The sequence below is a fragment of the Osmia lignaria genome, chromosome 6, assembly GCF_051020975.1.
Source record: "Osmia lignaria lignaria isolate PbOS001 chromosome 6, iyOsmLign1, whole genome shotgun sequence".
NCBI lineage: Eukaryota > Metazoa > Arthropoda > Insecta > Hymenoptera > Megachilidae > Osmia > Osmia lignaria.
In genome coordinates this window covers 11,667,137-11,681,583 of record NC_135037.1, presented here as the reverse complement: position 1 = coordinate 11,681,583, position 14,447 = coordinate 11,667,137, and the positions used below count along the sequence as shown (strand labels likewise).

The following is a 14,447-nucleotide window of genomic DNA, read 5'->3' as shown; positions in this document are numbered from 1 at the left end:
TTTCGATGTCGAATCAGCGCCCTCTGGTGGCGAAAAATGGAACTAACTTACCTTTACTGGAAGCAGTCTTTATAATATATTTATAATAAGGGATGCAGAGATGCAAGGAATATAGGGGTGAAAAGAATGTAGGGATGAAACGAGTGTAGGGATGATAAGAATGTAGGGATTTAAGGGATGAAGAGATGTAAGGAATGTAGGGATTTAAGGGATGAAGAGATGTAAGGAATGTAGGGATGAAAGGAATGTAGGGATTTAAGGGATGAAGAGATGTAAGGAATGTAGGGATTTAAGGGATGAAGAGATGTAAGGAATGTAGGGATATAAGGGATAAAGCGATATAAGGAATGTAGGGATGGAAAGAATGTTGGGATGTAATGGATAAAGAGATGTAAGGAATGTAGGGATATAGTGGAATTCCGGGGCTGGGGCCCCGGTCTCCACTGCACGCGGCCCGAGGATTGTCGGCATCGGTCGTGGCCCCCGATGTCGGCGGAATCTGGCACATGGCGGTGGGTGAAAGGACTCTCCCTACCGCTCTAGTGCAGGCCACCGTGGTGGTTTTAGTGGGTAAAAATCCCACACTACCTCCGGCTCCTCCCCAGGGGGGCTGAAGGTGTCTTTCTGAAGATTTCCACCACGTTAAAAAAAAAAAAAAAAAAAGGGGGTATTTTGGAGTTGCAGGAATGTAAGGAATGCCGGGATGGCAATAATGCAGGGATGTAAGGGATACTGAGATGGCCTTGGCCTATAATGAGGGATAAATTTAATGAAATAATTGGAAAAAGTAATATAAATGGGGTCCTCGGCTGAGACCCAGAAGGGGGATATAATCATAAATGTTGTTTCCGTTCGATGAGCTTATTTAATAAGCAAAAAAAAATAAATTAAGTAAATTTTATTGACTCTGGAGAAAAATCATACTGGTTGTGCCCTCTTCATACGGACCTGATGTTATCAAGGGGTGTTAGAGACCCCGCTGCGCCAATGATGCCCTCTGCGTACCGACCTGATATCATATTGGGGTATTAAGGACCCCTAAACACCGCTGACCATCTTTGCATACCAATGATATAGCATCCGGGGTGCCAGGGACCCCGGAGCACCAATGACTAACTCTGCATACCGACATATCATCTTGGGGTGTCAGGAACCCCGAAGCACCGGTGACACTCTTTCAATACTGACATTCTGGCATCAGGGGTGTCAGGGACCCCGGAACACCATGATACTCTGCTTACCGACATTACGGCATTCGGGGTATCTGAGACCCCGAGATACCGGCGACGCTGCATATCGATATTATGCCACCGGGGTGTTAGGGACCCCGAAGCAACTAGCGAAATATAAGACCTAAAAACGAACAAATCGTGAAACTCACTTGTTCGGGATAGTGATGGGTGCGACTGGATCTGTAGTGCATGCCCACTACAGTTATTTATTATACAACTTGTAAACAATTAAGAAATTACTCACTCACAAACAATGAAAATGATGTATTTGTAAATCACAAACGATTTCCAATCAATTACAACTATCAGTTATCACAAAATCTGTTTATTATAAAAAATTATTAAAAAGTTTCAGCTCGCGTCATGATTGAAATAAAATTGCTAATTACAAAAGAACTAATTTGTCACAAACGTTAAAAATAGACTCACAATCTATCAAAAACGATTTACAAACGAAATACACTAAGAAAAATTAAATATTATCATATTTTATTATTCCTTCCAGGTAGCTTCATGTAGGTTACAAAAATTATATCGTCGCGGGGTTCTAAGGACCCCGAAGCACCGCCAATTCTGTATACTAAAATTAAACTGCGTTGGGGTTCTAAGAACCCCGAAGCTCCGATGATTCTGCATGCTAAAATTATATCGTCGCGGGGTTCTAAGGACCCCGAAGCACCGCCAATTCTGTATACTAAAATTAAACTGCTTTGGGGTTCTAAGAACCCCGAAGCCCCGATGATTCTGCATGCTAAAATTATATCGTCGCGGGGTTCTAAGGACCCCGAAGCACCGCCAATTCTGTATACTAAAATTAAACTGCTTTGGGGTTCTAAGAACCCCGAAGCTCCGATGATTCTGCTTACCAAAATTATATCGTCTCGGGGTTCTAAAGACCCCGAAGTACCGATGATTCTGTATACCTAAATTATATTGCCTCGGGGTTCTGAGGACCCCGGAGCTCCGATGATTCTGCATACCGACATTATTGCATCTGGGGTGTCAGGAACCCCAAGAAAGTAGCGAAATATAAGACCTAAAAACGAACAAATCGTGAAACTCACTTGTTCGGAATAGTGATGGGTTTGACCGGATCTAGCGAAATATAAGAACGAAAAACAAACAAATCGAGAAACTCACTTGTTCGGATTAGTGATGGGTTTGACCGGATCTAGCGAAATATAAGAACGAAAAACGAACAAATCGTGGAACTCACTTGTTCGAGGTAGTGATGGGTATAATTATTTATTATAAATCAAACTTGTAAATAATTAAGAAATTGTTCACTCACAAACAATGAAAATGATATTTTTGTAAATCACAAACGATTTAAAAACGAAATACACTTGTTTAAAAATAATTATATTTTATTATTTCTTCCGACTAGCTTCATGTAGGTCTTGCAGATGAAAGAACGACGGGTAAAACAGGCACGATTATCCTATCGGCTGTGCTTTCTGCATGCAAAGCAATCTCATCTGGGGTTGTCTGGAACCCTCGAAAACAAAGGCATGTCCGGTCTTTTGCATCTGTAATCATGGCGTAAGATGGCACAGGGGATTAGGGTTAAAATTATCGTGGCGGCGCTTCTAACGTCGTATTTCAGAATGTGAAACGCATGATAGACGTGGATAGGCACTAGCAGGCACTAGTATGGTAGTACTTTAACGTAACGTACATTTGCGTAAAATACATATTAACAAGAAATATATATAGAAATTGGAATATTGTGGATAATTTTTCAACAAGATTTGAATAATAGAAGAAAAATTGACAATTTTAATATCACATTGCGCGTGAATATAATATATGGATGCAAATAAAAACATTGAAAATGAGTAGTACCACTGATAATAGTGTGTCTTGTTATCCTCCGGATCGCAAGATATCACAATCCGATGAGAATAACGTATTAGTACAAAATTTACCAGAAATAAATTTACCCGAAAAGATTTTATTTGTAATAGATACAGTAAGAGAAAAGGACTGTACACCGTTTAAACTTTCCAAAGGTACTAATTATATGCCTTTGTTCATGATAAAACGGGTTGTGGAACAATTTATTTGCATCAAATCTACCATTCAGCGTAGTCATGAATATGCACTAATGATTCTAAACTCTCAAAGCGCAGAATGGATTTGTGATTTTACCAATAATATCAATAGTATTATCGATAGTTTGAATCTCATTGATGAAGAGATTATAGAAGACGAAGAGGAAGATGAAGAAGAAGAAGAAGACGAAGAAAGAGTAGAGGAGGAGGTGGAAGAGCAGGAGGGAGATGAAAGAGTAGAAGAAAAAGAAGGTAAGAGAGAAGGAAAACATAAACAAAGACGAGCAGCAAGACGAAAAGGAAGAGGAAGGGGAGAAGGAGTAGAAACTGAGGAAGAGAAAAAGGAAGAAGAAGAAGAAGATGAAAAATCGTATGATCTTGGACAGTTATTTCATAAAATTGAACCGAAGCTACCTTTACCAATGCAGAAAGGTGACATTGCGGGGCCAAAGTTTGTAACTAGAGTAATTTTGTTATATTCACGATCTACCAGTATACCAAAATTTTATAGCAGTAAAGCATCTTTAGATAATCTTACGAAGAATCCATATTTTTTTGTGGATGTATTGTATGTACACGAACCACCTTGTTCTGAAAACTTGTGCGAAGAAATTTATAGCGAAATAGGAACTTTAGATACAAAAAATGTTTCCTATATATTAGAAGTAGGAAGAAATGCTGCAAAATTGCACGACAACATGGCAAAGTTGCTGGCTCATCCTCTCCAAAGACCAGCGCAAAAAGATGTTTGCTATGCTATTTATCCATTTTCAGTTTCTCAAGAAACATACATCAACGTATAACTATTAATATCGCTAATAATCGAAAGAAAGTTGATTGAAAACTCGGCAGGTGACTAATATAGACGCATTAATTTATTGTGCATCGATTTATGAAAAAGTTAATATAAAATTTGACAATTACATGTAGCAAAAGTAATATTCGCAGTTATTTAACAGTGCAGCCATTCGTTCATACATGTCCAATTGGTTCGTACAATCCGTCACATAAAATTGTTGTAACACACGCACAACAAAGTAGCGGTTGTCGTTTTAAATAGCATTTCAATCTTGACGGGCATACCTATATAGCATAATTATATCACAGCATAGTAGATAATTGTTAAAAAATAAGCTAAATTTAATTCGAATTAGAACGCAAAAGAGATGTGTGTTGCGTCCCGTTTAGTCATATAAAAATGAAACAATAATTCATTTGCTCTGTGGCATGTTTAAATTTTTGTCAATTTAAATTTTGTTACGTACGTGTCTTATTTTATCCTATCCTATCATCCTACCCTATCGTATCTAATACTTACAATGAAATATATCATTTCAGTCGATAGCTGAAAATTATTAGAAGTAAGATCGTAGAAAAGTAAAATACATAAGTTTTGTTTTTGGTTTGAAATGGATCCGAAAGATCGGTGATACGTTTCAATATTGGTATATACATGACAATTGTCGACCCTGTGAAAGATGCGCCCAGCAAGAATCGATCTATTAAGTACATAAAATTTGACGAACGTTTGCAAGGTAAATAGGTAAATAGTTAGGGTTCGAAGTTAAATGATAGCATGGATAGCACAGAAATAAAGGAAAAAATAGGGAACGATCGAGATGCGTGACGAAGACGAGTTTTGCAACATTCGTAAAATTTGCGGCAATAGTTTGACAAGTTGTCGTACGTCATTTTCAACAGTTTCGTTTGCCAAAGTATTGGCGGTATCTTTCAATGAGTACGTGGTAACATTGTTAGAAGTATCGGGTAAATCAATGGCAGTAGTTTGTTCATTTTTTGGTTGCCAGTTACCACAGGAAGGAAAATTTCGTGGAACAGGCAGCATATCTTGATGTTCACCGACTTTGAAAATTAACGACATTCCAACTTCTGCGTGAAATTCAATGTGACAATGAAACAACCAGTAGCCTGAAAAAATGATAAAAAACATATGATAAGAAGAAGTAGGAAAGTTGTGGTAAATAATTAAAAAAACGGTTGTTCGATAAATATTCTCACCCGGATTATTGGCATAGAATCGTAGGATGGTGTAACCGCCGTCCGGTACCGTTACGGTATCTTTCAGAGGAGCGTGGTCGAGGTTTCTGCGTATCGCTCCTTTTTTATCCAATGCTTTTACTTTTTCGACAGTGATGTTTTTTCCTATTCTTTCCATGGCAATTACGCGAAACTGATATCCATGAAGGTGAAACGGATGATTCGCATCGTAAGCAAAACCTAAGAGAGAGAAAAATCTATACGTATAATCGTTGAATCGATAATCAGTAAATAGGTAGATAGATAGGTAGGCAAACCTTCATCGACCAAAATCACTTCGACCACACTGTTGAGCTTGACACGGAGCACATGAGTGCAAGCGCAATAATCTCGTTCGCAGTCTGTGACGGTACTCGCGTTACAAAATTGCTTCTGATCGATGGAGTTTCTTTGAGATAAGAGAGGTACGGAGGGTAGTTTCATCGAGATGTGATTCAGTTGGGGCGTGAGTAGCCGTACATTAGATTTCACTGAAAACATATAATTATAATTAAATGAATTAGTCGCGTACGAGAGCAGATGTAAATTAGCTCGCGTCTAATTACCTTGATCGAACGCATACAACGTTTCACGATGAAAATGAGGATTATTTTTCTTGTAAAAATCATAAGAAACATAAAACTGGTAGTCCGGAAGTTGGATATTAGATTGGTCGTTTCCATCCATAGCTCTCAACAGCGGTATACTCAGGCTTCCGTTCGTTTCCGTACCTTCGTTTAAAGCATTCACTTGCTAAAAGTAGAATGGACAAATTATCGCTTTATCGTGTACTTAGGATGGATTTACAATCGAGTAGAAAGAATTAACGAAGAAGTGGATGGCAAGGTAAAAAGATTCTGTAAACGCACCAGCAGACCTAAAGAATCGTTGGATTCGCGTTCGTATGTAACTACATCTTTCGGATCCTGATCATTGGCACCTTCGTATCGTAATATAGCAACTTGGTACGCCTTGGTGAATCTTTCATCGCAATCCATTAGTCCCCGAAATCGAATCCAGTAATTGTCTACACTTTGATTCGTTTCAACGACAAAATCAAACCTTTCGCCGGCGTAACTAACAAGAGATTCCGCTGAGAATTAGAAGAAAAGAAGTAGAAATAAAAATTTCTTTTTATTTACGAATTTTACATAAGAGTACTTGTTACCTTCGATAGGTTCAACGTCGCGTCCATCCGAGCTAAGTATGCGCATAGTATGGTTGTCGATCGATAGTTCGATCGGGCAATTGAGAAATTCGGCGTTAATCAGCCTGAACCTGTATCTTGTATTCTGCAACAGATCAAACAGAGCGGGAGGATCGCATTAAATTATTATTTATATCGGTAAATGTTGTTCCGATAGATTTGGATTTTACTTTAACGTTACCCGCTTAACGGTAAACGTTGCGACCGGCATCGTGGTAGAAGCGTTCCCGTTGTCTTTGCCGTTGCCAGTTTCGCTTTTATTTCGAAGCACTACGAAACGACCGAGACCATTGATCAGCAGATTCGGCGGCTTGTTGTCGCCGGAAGCGTGATGATGGTTCAAAAATTGATCAATTCCCAATTCGTGTGTCCAATCGGAGAGGAGTATGGTATGTTGGTCGATATCGTATAAATCGTAGTGCCAATTTATTTTTCGAGGTACGCGTACAATCAACGCACCGAATACTCCATCGCCACGTTGAAAACCTTGAAACGATAGTTTATCTAGGATTACAACAGCAAGAATTGACCGAGAATTGACGAAAGAGGATCGTTTGAAATCTCACCTAAATGCGAATGCCAGAAATGTGTACCAGCCTCTGTTGCGATATAATCGTATCGAAATGTGGAACCTGGCGAAATCGGGCATTGAGAAACGTAAGGAACGCCATCCATGTACGGCGTTTTCACGTGATGCTGTCCGTGCCAATGCATCGTGGTACTTTCGGAATGCAACATATTTATCACGTCAACGATTATTCTGTCACCTTGGCACACCTATGAAAATGCAAAACATTACGTATAATTTTCACCGTTGACCAAACGGTTCTCGTTGGCTTATTTCGTTATTCGGTTATATGTACGTATCTAGAATAGATCTGTAAAACGCGCAATATACTATAAGTACCTCGATAGGCGGTCCAGGCATCTGCCGATTAACCACTAAAATGGATCTTTTAACACCATCGGCTGGAATACAATGCTTCCGAAAGCAGTCCGTAAAATTGAACGGACAGTCGTAGCACGCTTTGCTCATAGTACGATAACCTTCCAATCTGAACGTGTAATGACATTCCATCGGTGGTGCATCATCTATACAAGTTCGCCGGCAAGGATGCTCCGTCCAGTTCAATTCGTCGGCTATCTCCGGTTCGATGTGTTCAAAATCGAAATCACTGTACGCTGTTATAATCGTTTCTAAAATCGACAAACGACGATTATGTTGATTAACTATTAAATAAATCGCGCGTTTTTTCTTTTTTTCTCACTTCTCACTCACCTGACAGGCAACTACGAAGCAACAGAGAAACCTTTATGAGAAGCAATAACACGTTCTTCCAGTGCGTCATTTTTGATCTATAAAAATATTTCATGGTTTAAATGCGATACAACGAAGATTTTTCACTGGACTGGGCAAAAAAGAAACTGCAGAAATATCGTGCAGGTTTAACGTATCGAGGAATAAGTTGGAAATTGACGCGAGCAACAAGAGTACGACATTCCGCTTTATCTAATCTAACTATAAGTGTTATAAGAAAGTGCATATACAATTAAAAAGAATTTGAATAGGACAGATATTTCGATATATTTGCAAAAGTAAGCCAAGGTTGAAACGAACGAACGAACGAACGAACGAACGAACGAACAACTAAATATGTAGTTCCGTGGGGCATTTATTACGTAAAGTAGATGATTCTGCCAAAAATGTGTTATATCGACGATATAACGAAGAATCGTTTTTGATCAAACAAACTAATAAATTTTGTTGAGGAAATTTTTGCGAAAAATCGTACCCACCCATTAACTTGCTGAATCAACAGTTTGTTCTATAATTCTCGGGATAATTAACCGAGATAAGTGCTTGAATATTCGTTGTTATTTTCGATTACAAAACTACCACCATCGATAGATCTTTCTTAACAATACACGCGCATAATATTAAGCCAGCCGATTAGTCCGACAATGAGAAGGCAAAAGAACAAAACTAAACGATGCAACGCGCCGCGCCGCGTTTTCTTTCTCCTGTTCTAACGACTTACTGACTTAACGCGCGGCTTGTGTGCAAAATCAACGATGCTTTAAGAAAGACTGGACCAATGTAGCGCTGTTCGCTTCTCTATAGAGGAATTCTGGAGGTCACAGGTACTCCACGAATCGCCAGCGATCCTCTTACTCTTAATTCTACATGACGATATAAACCGCAACGTCATCAATTTCATATTATACACGTACAATTTTCTTTCCCCGTAACGTAATCGTTCTTCCCCTATAAAGGTGTCACAGGAATTTCCAGCGATACACACAAAACGAACGTTCTGTATCAAACACGATCTGCTCCTCGTGACGCATTTCTCGCATAAAACATGTTTCCTACACGTTCTGGTACGAATATAATAATAATAAGTTGTTCGTTCGTATCGTTGTAAAAGAAAATAAGAAACTATCGATTCAATTTTGCAGGTAAACGCGCGCCTTTATCTTATTGAAGCGATAACGAACAGGCTTTGTCGATATCCTAACAACGAGTTTTTTCCATTATTTCGTTTGGACGAACGTGCCAAAAATTTTCAGCGAAAGATAACACACACGAAAGTACAATGTTGCATTATTTAGCACGTAATGTTCTCCGCGCGATATTTCGATCGTGAACCGAACGATCGTTCGACGAGAAACGAACTCGATCAGGACGAATATAGGTAGAACAAATTTCGATTGCAAACAGGAGTGCATACACAGTGTGGGCGCGCGTATGCGAGGAACAGGTTTCTGGAAACGACTGAACAACGTTTCAACAAACAACAAATGGAAAAAAAATCGTAAAAGCAAATTTGATCAAATCATGCGAAAGCTTAAACACGCTTTGTTTGATCTCTCGTGTCTTATAAAGTTACGCTTAATACCCTAATAAAACACGGTACATAAGATTTTGTTTCACGGTCAGGATATACATGCATATTAGGTACTGGCATAAGTACTTACTTACTCGTTCTTTCTTTGGAACTTCGTAAATTACATATAATAAATCGACTTGCGTGATACCTTCGAAAAGTTAATAAGAAAACGACGGAGAACACGATAAAACATTGATCATTCAACGATTATTAAATTAACGTTTGCTTCAAAGAAGAAAAAAAGAAAAGAAAAGAAAAGAAAAGAAAAGAAAAGAAAAGAAAAAAATCGGGAAAATCGAAGAACACGAATGTTTTCATAGAATCGTACGTGTCACGGTTTTCTCGGTATAGTTACACGTGATTCGATCATTATTCTCTTCTCCAATCTCTATAATGCACGATAATTGGACACCGCGAATAAATTTTTGCAATTCGTTATGGAAATAGTTTCTCATCGTAAACTAACATCTCGAGCGTGTAAGTAAGTAAGTACTTACGTGCTTGCATCCGTAACTGCACTCGCATTCGTTTCAATGCATTTTTATCGAAACAAAGAGGACACGTAGCGTTCAATCGTGAGAAAGAAATTAAAATCGCAGTACACTATGATGTTCAATAATAATAACCGCAAAGCACATTAACCGATATTGATCCGATCGAGAAATTAAACAGTAAAACGGACAAACGTCAACTTCTGTCAAACGAGAAGCATACAAAATTAAAAGAAAGAGGCGAGAAAGTTTACGTAAGAGCATTAACCTTCGCATAATAACGGTGATTTCGACAGGGATGACTGCGCAGCAGGTATCGTGTGAGCAACCAACAAGGACGCTCAACAACATTCCCCTTCGTTTTCATTCTTGATGTCAACACCAATTTTCTCTTTCACAACAGGGATGCATGCACCTCCTCTTTTCAAAAAACGTTTATCGTGTCGTATCGTACCTAATGAAAAAAAAAGGAAAGAAAAAAGACAAATGGAAATAAAACGAAAGACAAAAATAAATTTTGCTTCGCATCCATGAAGCAAACAATTGAAAAGGACACTTGTGTATAATACGCGAATCACTATAAGAACGCACGTTACACATCGCACACGGATTCTATTTAATCTAGCGTTTTCTTTTAAAATAAATATTGTAAATAAATGTACATAAATAACTAAGTAAATATACTAATACATATGTAATTTATTTATCTGTATATACATACATACGTATCTATTCGATGCAGTCTTGCCTTTTAAATTTATGCGCGAGATGGTTTTACCGCAATACACGTGCCATCCTAACATATATCGCATACTTACGGCGCGCATGTGCAACAACCGCGTAACAACTATGAAGTTAGGAAACAGAGAATGACAACCACTTCAGCGCAAAGCGAGTCTGATATTACCCGTCTTTGTTCGCGTATGAACATAAGCACATAACCATTACATTACGGTTATTAATTAAATGAATCCTCCAAAATGACCGAATTTATACAAGGTACATGCTTGTTAATGTGTCCAGGAAGAGAGCGACGGATGTAAGTCGAAAGCAAAACAATTCAAATTATAAAAATAAGTTTCCAACAAGCACCGATATGGAATATCGAGAAAAATTGTTCAACGATCGTTTTACCTACGTATAACTATACCTCATTATTAAATGCAGTTAAATAACTTTGAATATCATTCCAAGAACAAATTTTGCATCAAAATTTTCTTATTGATGATTATATAAAACAAATGTCACCGTTGTTAAATCATACTTGTTAATTGTTGCAATGAGAATACGTTAATACCGCAATGGTTTAGTAAACATAGTAACTTATTAAAAGGAACAGTTGTTGAAGATCATCTTTTTCCCATATCGGTACATCTTTATCCAAAGAAAACCTCAAAGAAACTGCTCGGATACGAACAGCTGTAAGAGCTAATATAATATAAAAACATTTGTAGTAGGGAGGAGAAAGGTTTATTACATAGATTCGAAATCGATGAATGCCCAAAAGGAGCAACACGGCCAAAGGCAGATCCCAAAAAAACCATCAAATGCTACATCCGTTCAGCAGCAGGATCAGTTATGACTGATCCGAATCAACTGCGCCCCGCATCCGTCCTATTATCAACCGTCAGATATTTGTTTACCAAGTATAATTAACACCGTAGCAATCATTTTCTCGACTATCGATTTACAAATTCGTTCGATCAACGAGTTGTACTTCTATTTCAGGATAGCTACACGTACAGACGTCGATTGGATAGTGGTGTACGATTTTATCTTCGATCGACTAAGAGCCGTAAGACAAGATGCCATCATTCAACGCATAGAAAATTCTTCTACAGGCATTAAATTGTTCGAGTCGATAGTTCGGTTCCTAATTTATGCTGCACAGAGGTACGATTTCATTTTACGATGCGGTATCAATAAGGCTAATCGAAAGAAACAATTGCAGATTATGCGAGAGAAGCAAGTTAGAATTTAGCGAACAAATTAACAATCAACATCTTGCCGAGTGCATGGCACAGTTGCTAACGTTATACGACAAATCGACCAACAAAGATTTTCTTTCAATCGATAAATGTCTACAGAATCTAACGCTGAGCAACGATCGTCAACAGATGGAAGCGTTGTATATCCTTCTAAACATGGGTGATGCCGAATCTTTGAAAAGAGCATTGAATCTTCCACTTTACTTAAGGTACGGAACAATAATATAGGCATACTTATTTCGCGGTACACTTTACACTTATATCGTTATCTTTATTGCAGAAAATCTCCGGATATACAACTATCGATAAAAATATCGCTAGCTTGTCATTTGAAAAACTACGTTCGCGTTTTCTCGTTAATCCAACAACTTCCAGCTCCGATACTCGTCTGCGCAGCTATGATAAATGCACCGAAATTAAGAGGGTAAACCGAACACCGCTTTACATCTCTCACATTCATTTGGCAAGCGTCGCGTACGCTTTTTTTCAAATTCAAACAATTACTACTTCTACTACTACTATTACGATACATACGTATATGTTTTAGAACGGCACTGCAAGTCATGAGTTGGGGATATAATAGTAAAGTCCATACATTTCCGGGACTTAAATTGCAAGAAATTTTACTGTACAAAGATATCAATAAGGTTCAAGAAGACTGCAAACTGTTCGGCCTCATTTGCATCGATGAAAATGTTTTATTTCAAAAAACGAATTTCAAAGATAACGTTCAATTGGTAAGTTGCAGAGTAAACGTGCGGTAAGAAAATACATTTCTTTTCTAATGTATACTTCCATAAATACAAAAAATAATTATTACAGGCCAATTCCGAAGCGTATTACACACATCGGATTTTACATCATTTTTTACCACATATTTTACTTGGATCCGTTTAGCAATTTCAACAAGTAACGAAATATTCTGACAGAATAGTTTATAATAACAAGAAAATACGAGAAATTTCATTTGTCTTTTTTCATTTCTATAATTTCTTAAATTGATGAAAAAAAAAAAAAAAAAAGAACATTCAATTGATAATAAAATTATGTTTTCGAATCTGGTGTTACTTATTAAAAAGAAAATTTATTTCACCTACCATATTTCCACTGGCTGCTTACTAATAAATTTTCTCCATGGTCAGTAAACAAACAACGCTCACTGTGAATCACTAGACGAACTACTCGAGGAATCGGTGGACATAACTTCAACGTCTTCTGTTTCTTGTTTATGCGTGTTCATCGCAACGCTTCCTTGTCCGCTCACCGACATATGAATTTCACCGGATGGGTGCCACGCAAATTGATTAGCTTGCGATACAGGTGGTTCTAAAATAACAACCACGATTTGTACAGAAATGAAGAAATAATAAAAACAGCAGTAATGCAATGCTCTTTTGCAGCTTTTAGCATACCACCAACAGGATGTCCAGCTCTGTGTAAGTCCGACGATATGCCAGGATGGGTGCCCAACATTTGTCCGTTCAGAGGAAGATCGCTTAATCTTCCAAGGTATCCCAGTCTCATTTCAATATCTAAATAACGAATATCTCCTTACAGGGTCTGTACAAGAAATATATAAAAGACACAAGGAGAAATAATTTACCTGTAGGGTACGGTCTTCTAGGATCTCCTTGTTGCCATGTAAGCGGGGCACAAATGGCGTTCGACGCGCTAATTCTATGCGCGTATTTGATCAACTCTTCCGATGGAACTGGTCTTTTATTAGCGCGAGCGATAGATTGTAACTTTTGTTTCGCTTGGTAAATGGCAGTAGCCAGAATTTGTTCAGCTTCTTTCAATTGTCTTTGCAACTGTTGGATGTCTTGATCTTGACGTTCGACTTCAGCTCTTAAAGCTTCCATTTTTAGGTTAATTTTCGCCTGTTCGGCTGCTCGTTTCAGAGTAGCTTTAAGTTCATTGTCCTTGGCAATTAACAATTCAGTCAGTTGAGCGTGTTCCTCGCTCGATAACTTGGATGGTTTCTGAGCTATCGTATTTTCTATCATTTCTCTAAAAAGACAAAGAACAGGATTTATTTCTCATCAAAGACTCGAATATTTTGATTTACTAACTTTGCTATCAACTCAATGTCATCGACAAGGGACAATAAAACTTCTCTGGTACTTTTACCAGATGCCATAATGCACAGAATTAGTATTATTTGAAAGGAATAACCCGTCTCACGATTGAATTCACCCACGAACTTAAACCGTGTCCGTGAAATTATCGTAAACACTCTTTTGTCGGCAAAACTTTACACTATTTCTTTAACCTCCCGTAAGCTACAACAGATAGGGCGTTGTGGCGAATTCACACGAAGCTACTACGTAATATTCGGAAATAATAATTAAAAAATCAATTTTGTACGTGACCATTACAATGTATTAAATTACATATATATATATTTCTGAGAATATACTTTATGCACTTATGTATATAAATATATTAATTTTTAAATAACAGAAATTGCGGAAACTATTTGATGATTTACCGATTGATTTTCCGAAAGTTAGCATTAGCGCCCTCTGTCAAAAAGTGGCGGAAGTT

The 14,447-nt window shown here is 37.9% G+C and overlaps 4 protein-coding genes and 1 long non-coding RNA gene across 8 annotated transcripts in view; 2 read left to right on the top strand and 3 right to left on the bottom strand.

Annotated features, from left to right (window-relative positions):
- Window positions 1–656: 656 nt before the first annotated feature.
- LOC143305379 (uncharacterized) lies at window positions 657–1,769 on the bottom strand. The gene is made up of 2 exons (XR_013062256.1): window positions 1,382–1,769; window positions 657–1,009 (listed from the first exon to the last, which is right to left on the bottom strand). It is a non-coding gene; the product is annotated as an uncharacterized LOC143305379 (long non-coding RNA).
- Window positions 1,770–2,779: 1,010 nt separating this feature from the next.
- LOC117607621 (BRISC and BRCA1-A complex member 1) lies at window positions 2,780–4,538 on the top strand. The gene has a single exon (XM_034331537.2). The coding sequence runs from the start codon at window positions 3,046–3,048 to the stop codon at window positions 4,087–4,089; it is 1,044 nt and encodes a 347-aa protein (XP_034187428.2). The 5' UTR covers window positions 2,780–3,045; the 3' UTR covers window positions 4,090–4,538.
- On the bottom strand, window positions 4,501–10,701 carry LOC117607611 (uncharacterized). Its single transcript, XM_034331507.2, has 12 exons — window positions 10,634–10,701; window positions 10,181–10,366; window positions 7,810–7,886; window positions 7,438–7,727; window positions 7,097–7,307; window positions 6,712–7,016; window positions 6,492–6,615; window positions 6,193–6,416; window positions 5,890–6,076; window positions 5,602–5,814; window positions 5,306–5,524; window positions 4,501–5,215 (listed from the first exon to the last, which is right to left on the bottom strand). The coding sequence occupies exons 2-12, from the start codon at window positions 10,261–10,263 to the stop codon at window positions 4,851–4,853; spliced, it is 2,298 nt and encodes a 765-aa protein (XP_034187398.1). The 5' UTR covers window positions 10,264–10,366; window positions 10,634–10,701; the 3' UTR covers window positions 4,501–4,850.
- A 108-nt stretch (window positions 10,702–10,809) lies between these two features.
- LOC117607620 (SAC3 domain-containing protein 1) lies at window positions 10,810–12,925 on the top strand. 2 transcript variants are annotated; one of them, XM_034331534.2, is made up of 7 exons: window positions 10,810–10,951; window positions 11,367–11,558; window positions 11,641–11,805; window positions 11,864–12,109; window positions 12,181–12,324; window positions 12,448–12,637; window positions 12,723–12,925. In XM_034331534.2, the coding sequence occupies exons 1-7, from the start codon at window positions 10,893–10,895 to the stop codon at window positions 12,795–12,797; spliced, it is 1,071 nt and encodes a 356-aa protein (XP_034187425.2). In that variant the 5' UTR covers window positions 10,810–10,892; the 3' UTR covers window positions 12,798–12,925. The 2 variants fall into 2 exon arrangements, with proteins under 2 accessions (XP_034187425.2, XP_034187427.2); XM_034331536.2 differs by having other exon boundaries at window positions 10,812–10,951; window positions 11,370–11,558.
- Window positions 12,890–14,447, bottom strand: part of MED4 (mediator complex subunit 4) — a 68,396-nt gene continuing 66,838 nt past the window's right edge. For 2 of the 3 annotated variants that reach the window (XM_034331542.2, XM_076688637.1), the window contains 3 exons: window positions 13,504–13,910; window positions 13,313–13,432; window positions 12,890–13,226 (listed from right to left, as the gene is read on the bottom strand). In XM_034331542.2, coding sequence (XP_034187433.1) covers window positions 13,057–13,226; window positions 13,313–13,432; window positions 13,504–13,910 — 697 coding nt within the window. In that variant the 3' untranslated portion in view covers window positions 12,890–13,056. Of the gene's footprint in view, window positions 13,227–13,312; window positions 13,433–13,503; window positions 13,911–13,972; window positions 14,308–14,447 lie in introns of those variants that run through there. The other variant, XM_034331543.2, reaches the window with a different exon arrangement.

Excerpts from the sequence above, each read along its gene's own strand:
- LOC117607621 (XM_034331537.2), top strand. The coding sequence starts at position 3,046 with ATGCAAATAAAAACATTGAAAATGAGTAGTACCACTGATAATAGTGTG.
- LOC117607611 (XM_034331507.2), bottom strand. The coding sequence starts at position 10,263 with ATGTTGTTGAGCGTCCTTGTTGGTTGCTCACACGATACCTGCTGCGCA. Across the intron at positions 7,308-7,437 it reads TGCCTGGACCGCCTATCGAG|GTGTGCCAAGGTGACAGAAT; the intron begins GTACTTATAGTA and ends GCATTTTCATAG. Across the intron at positions 5,216-5,305 it reads ATTCTATGCCAATAATCCGG|GCTACTGGTTGTTTCATTGT; the intron begins GTGAGAATATTT and ends TCATTTTTTCAG.
- LOC117607620 (XM_034331534.2), top strand. The coding sequence starts at position 10,893 with ATGACCGAATTTATACAAGGTACATGCTTGTTAATGTGTCCAGGAAGA. Across the intron at positions 11,806-11,863 it reads CTAATTTATGCTGCACAGAG|ATTATGCGAGAGAAGCAAGT; the intron begins GTACGATTTCAT and ends AAACAATTGCAG. Across the intron at positions 12,110-12,180 it reads AATCTTCCACTTTACTTAAG|AAAATCTCCGGATATACAAC; the intron begins GTACGGAACAAT and ends TCTTTATTGCAG.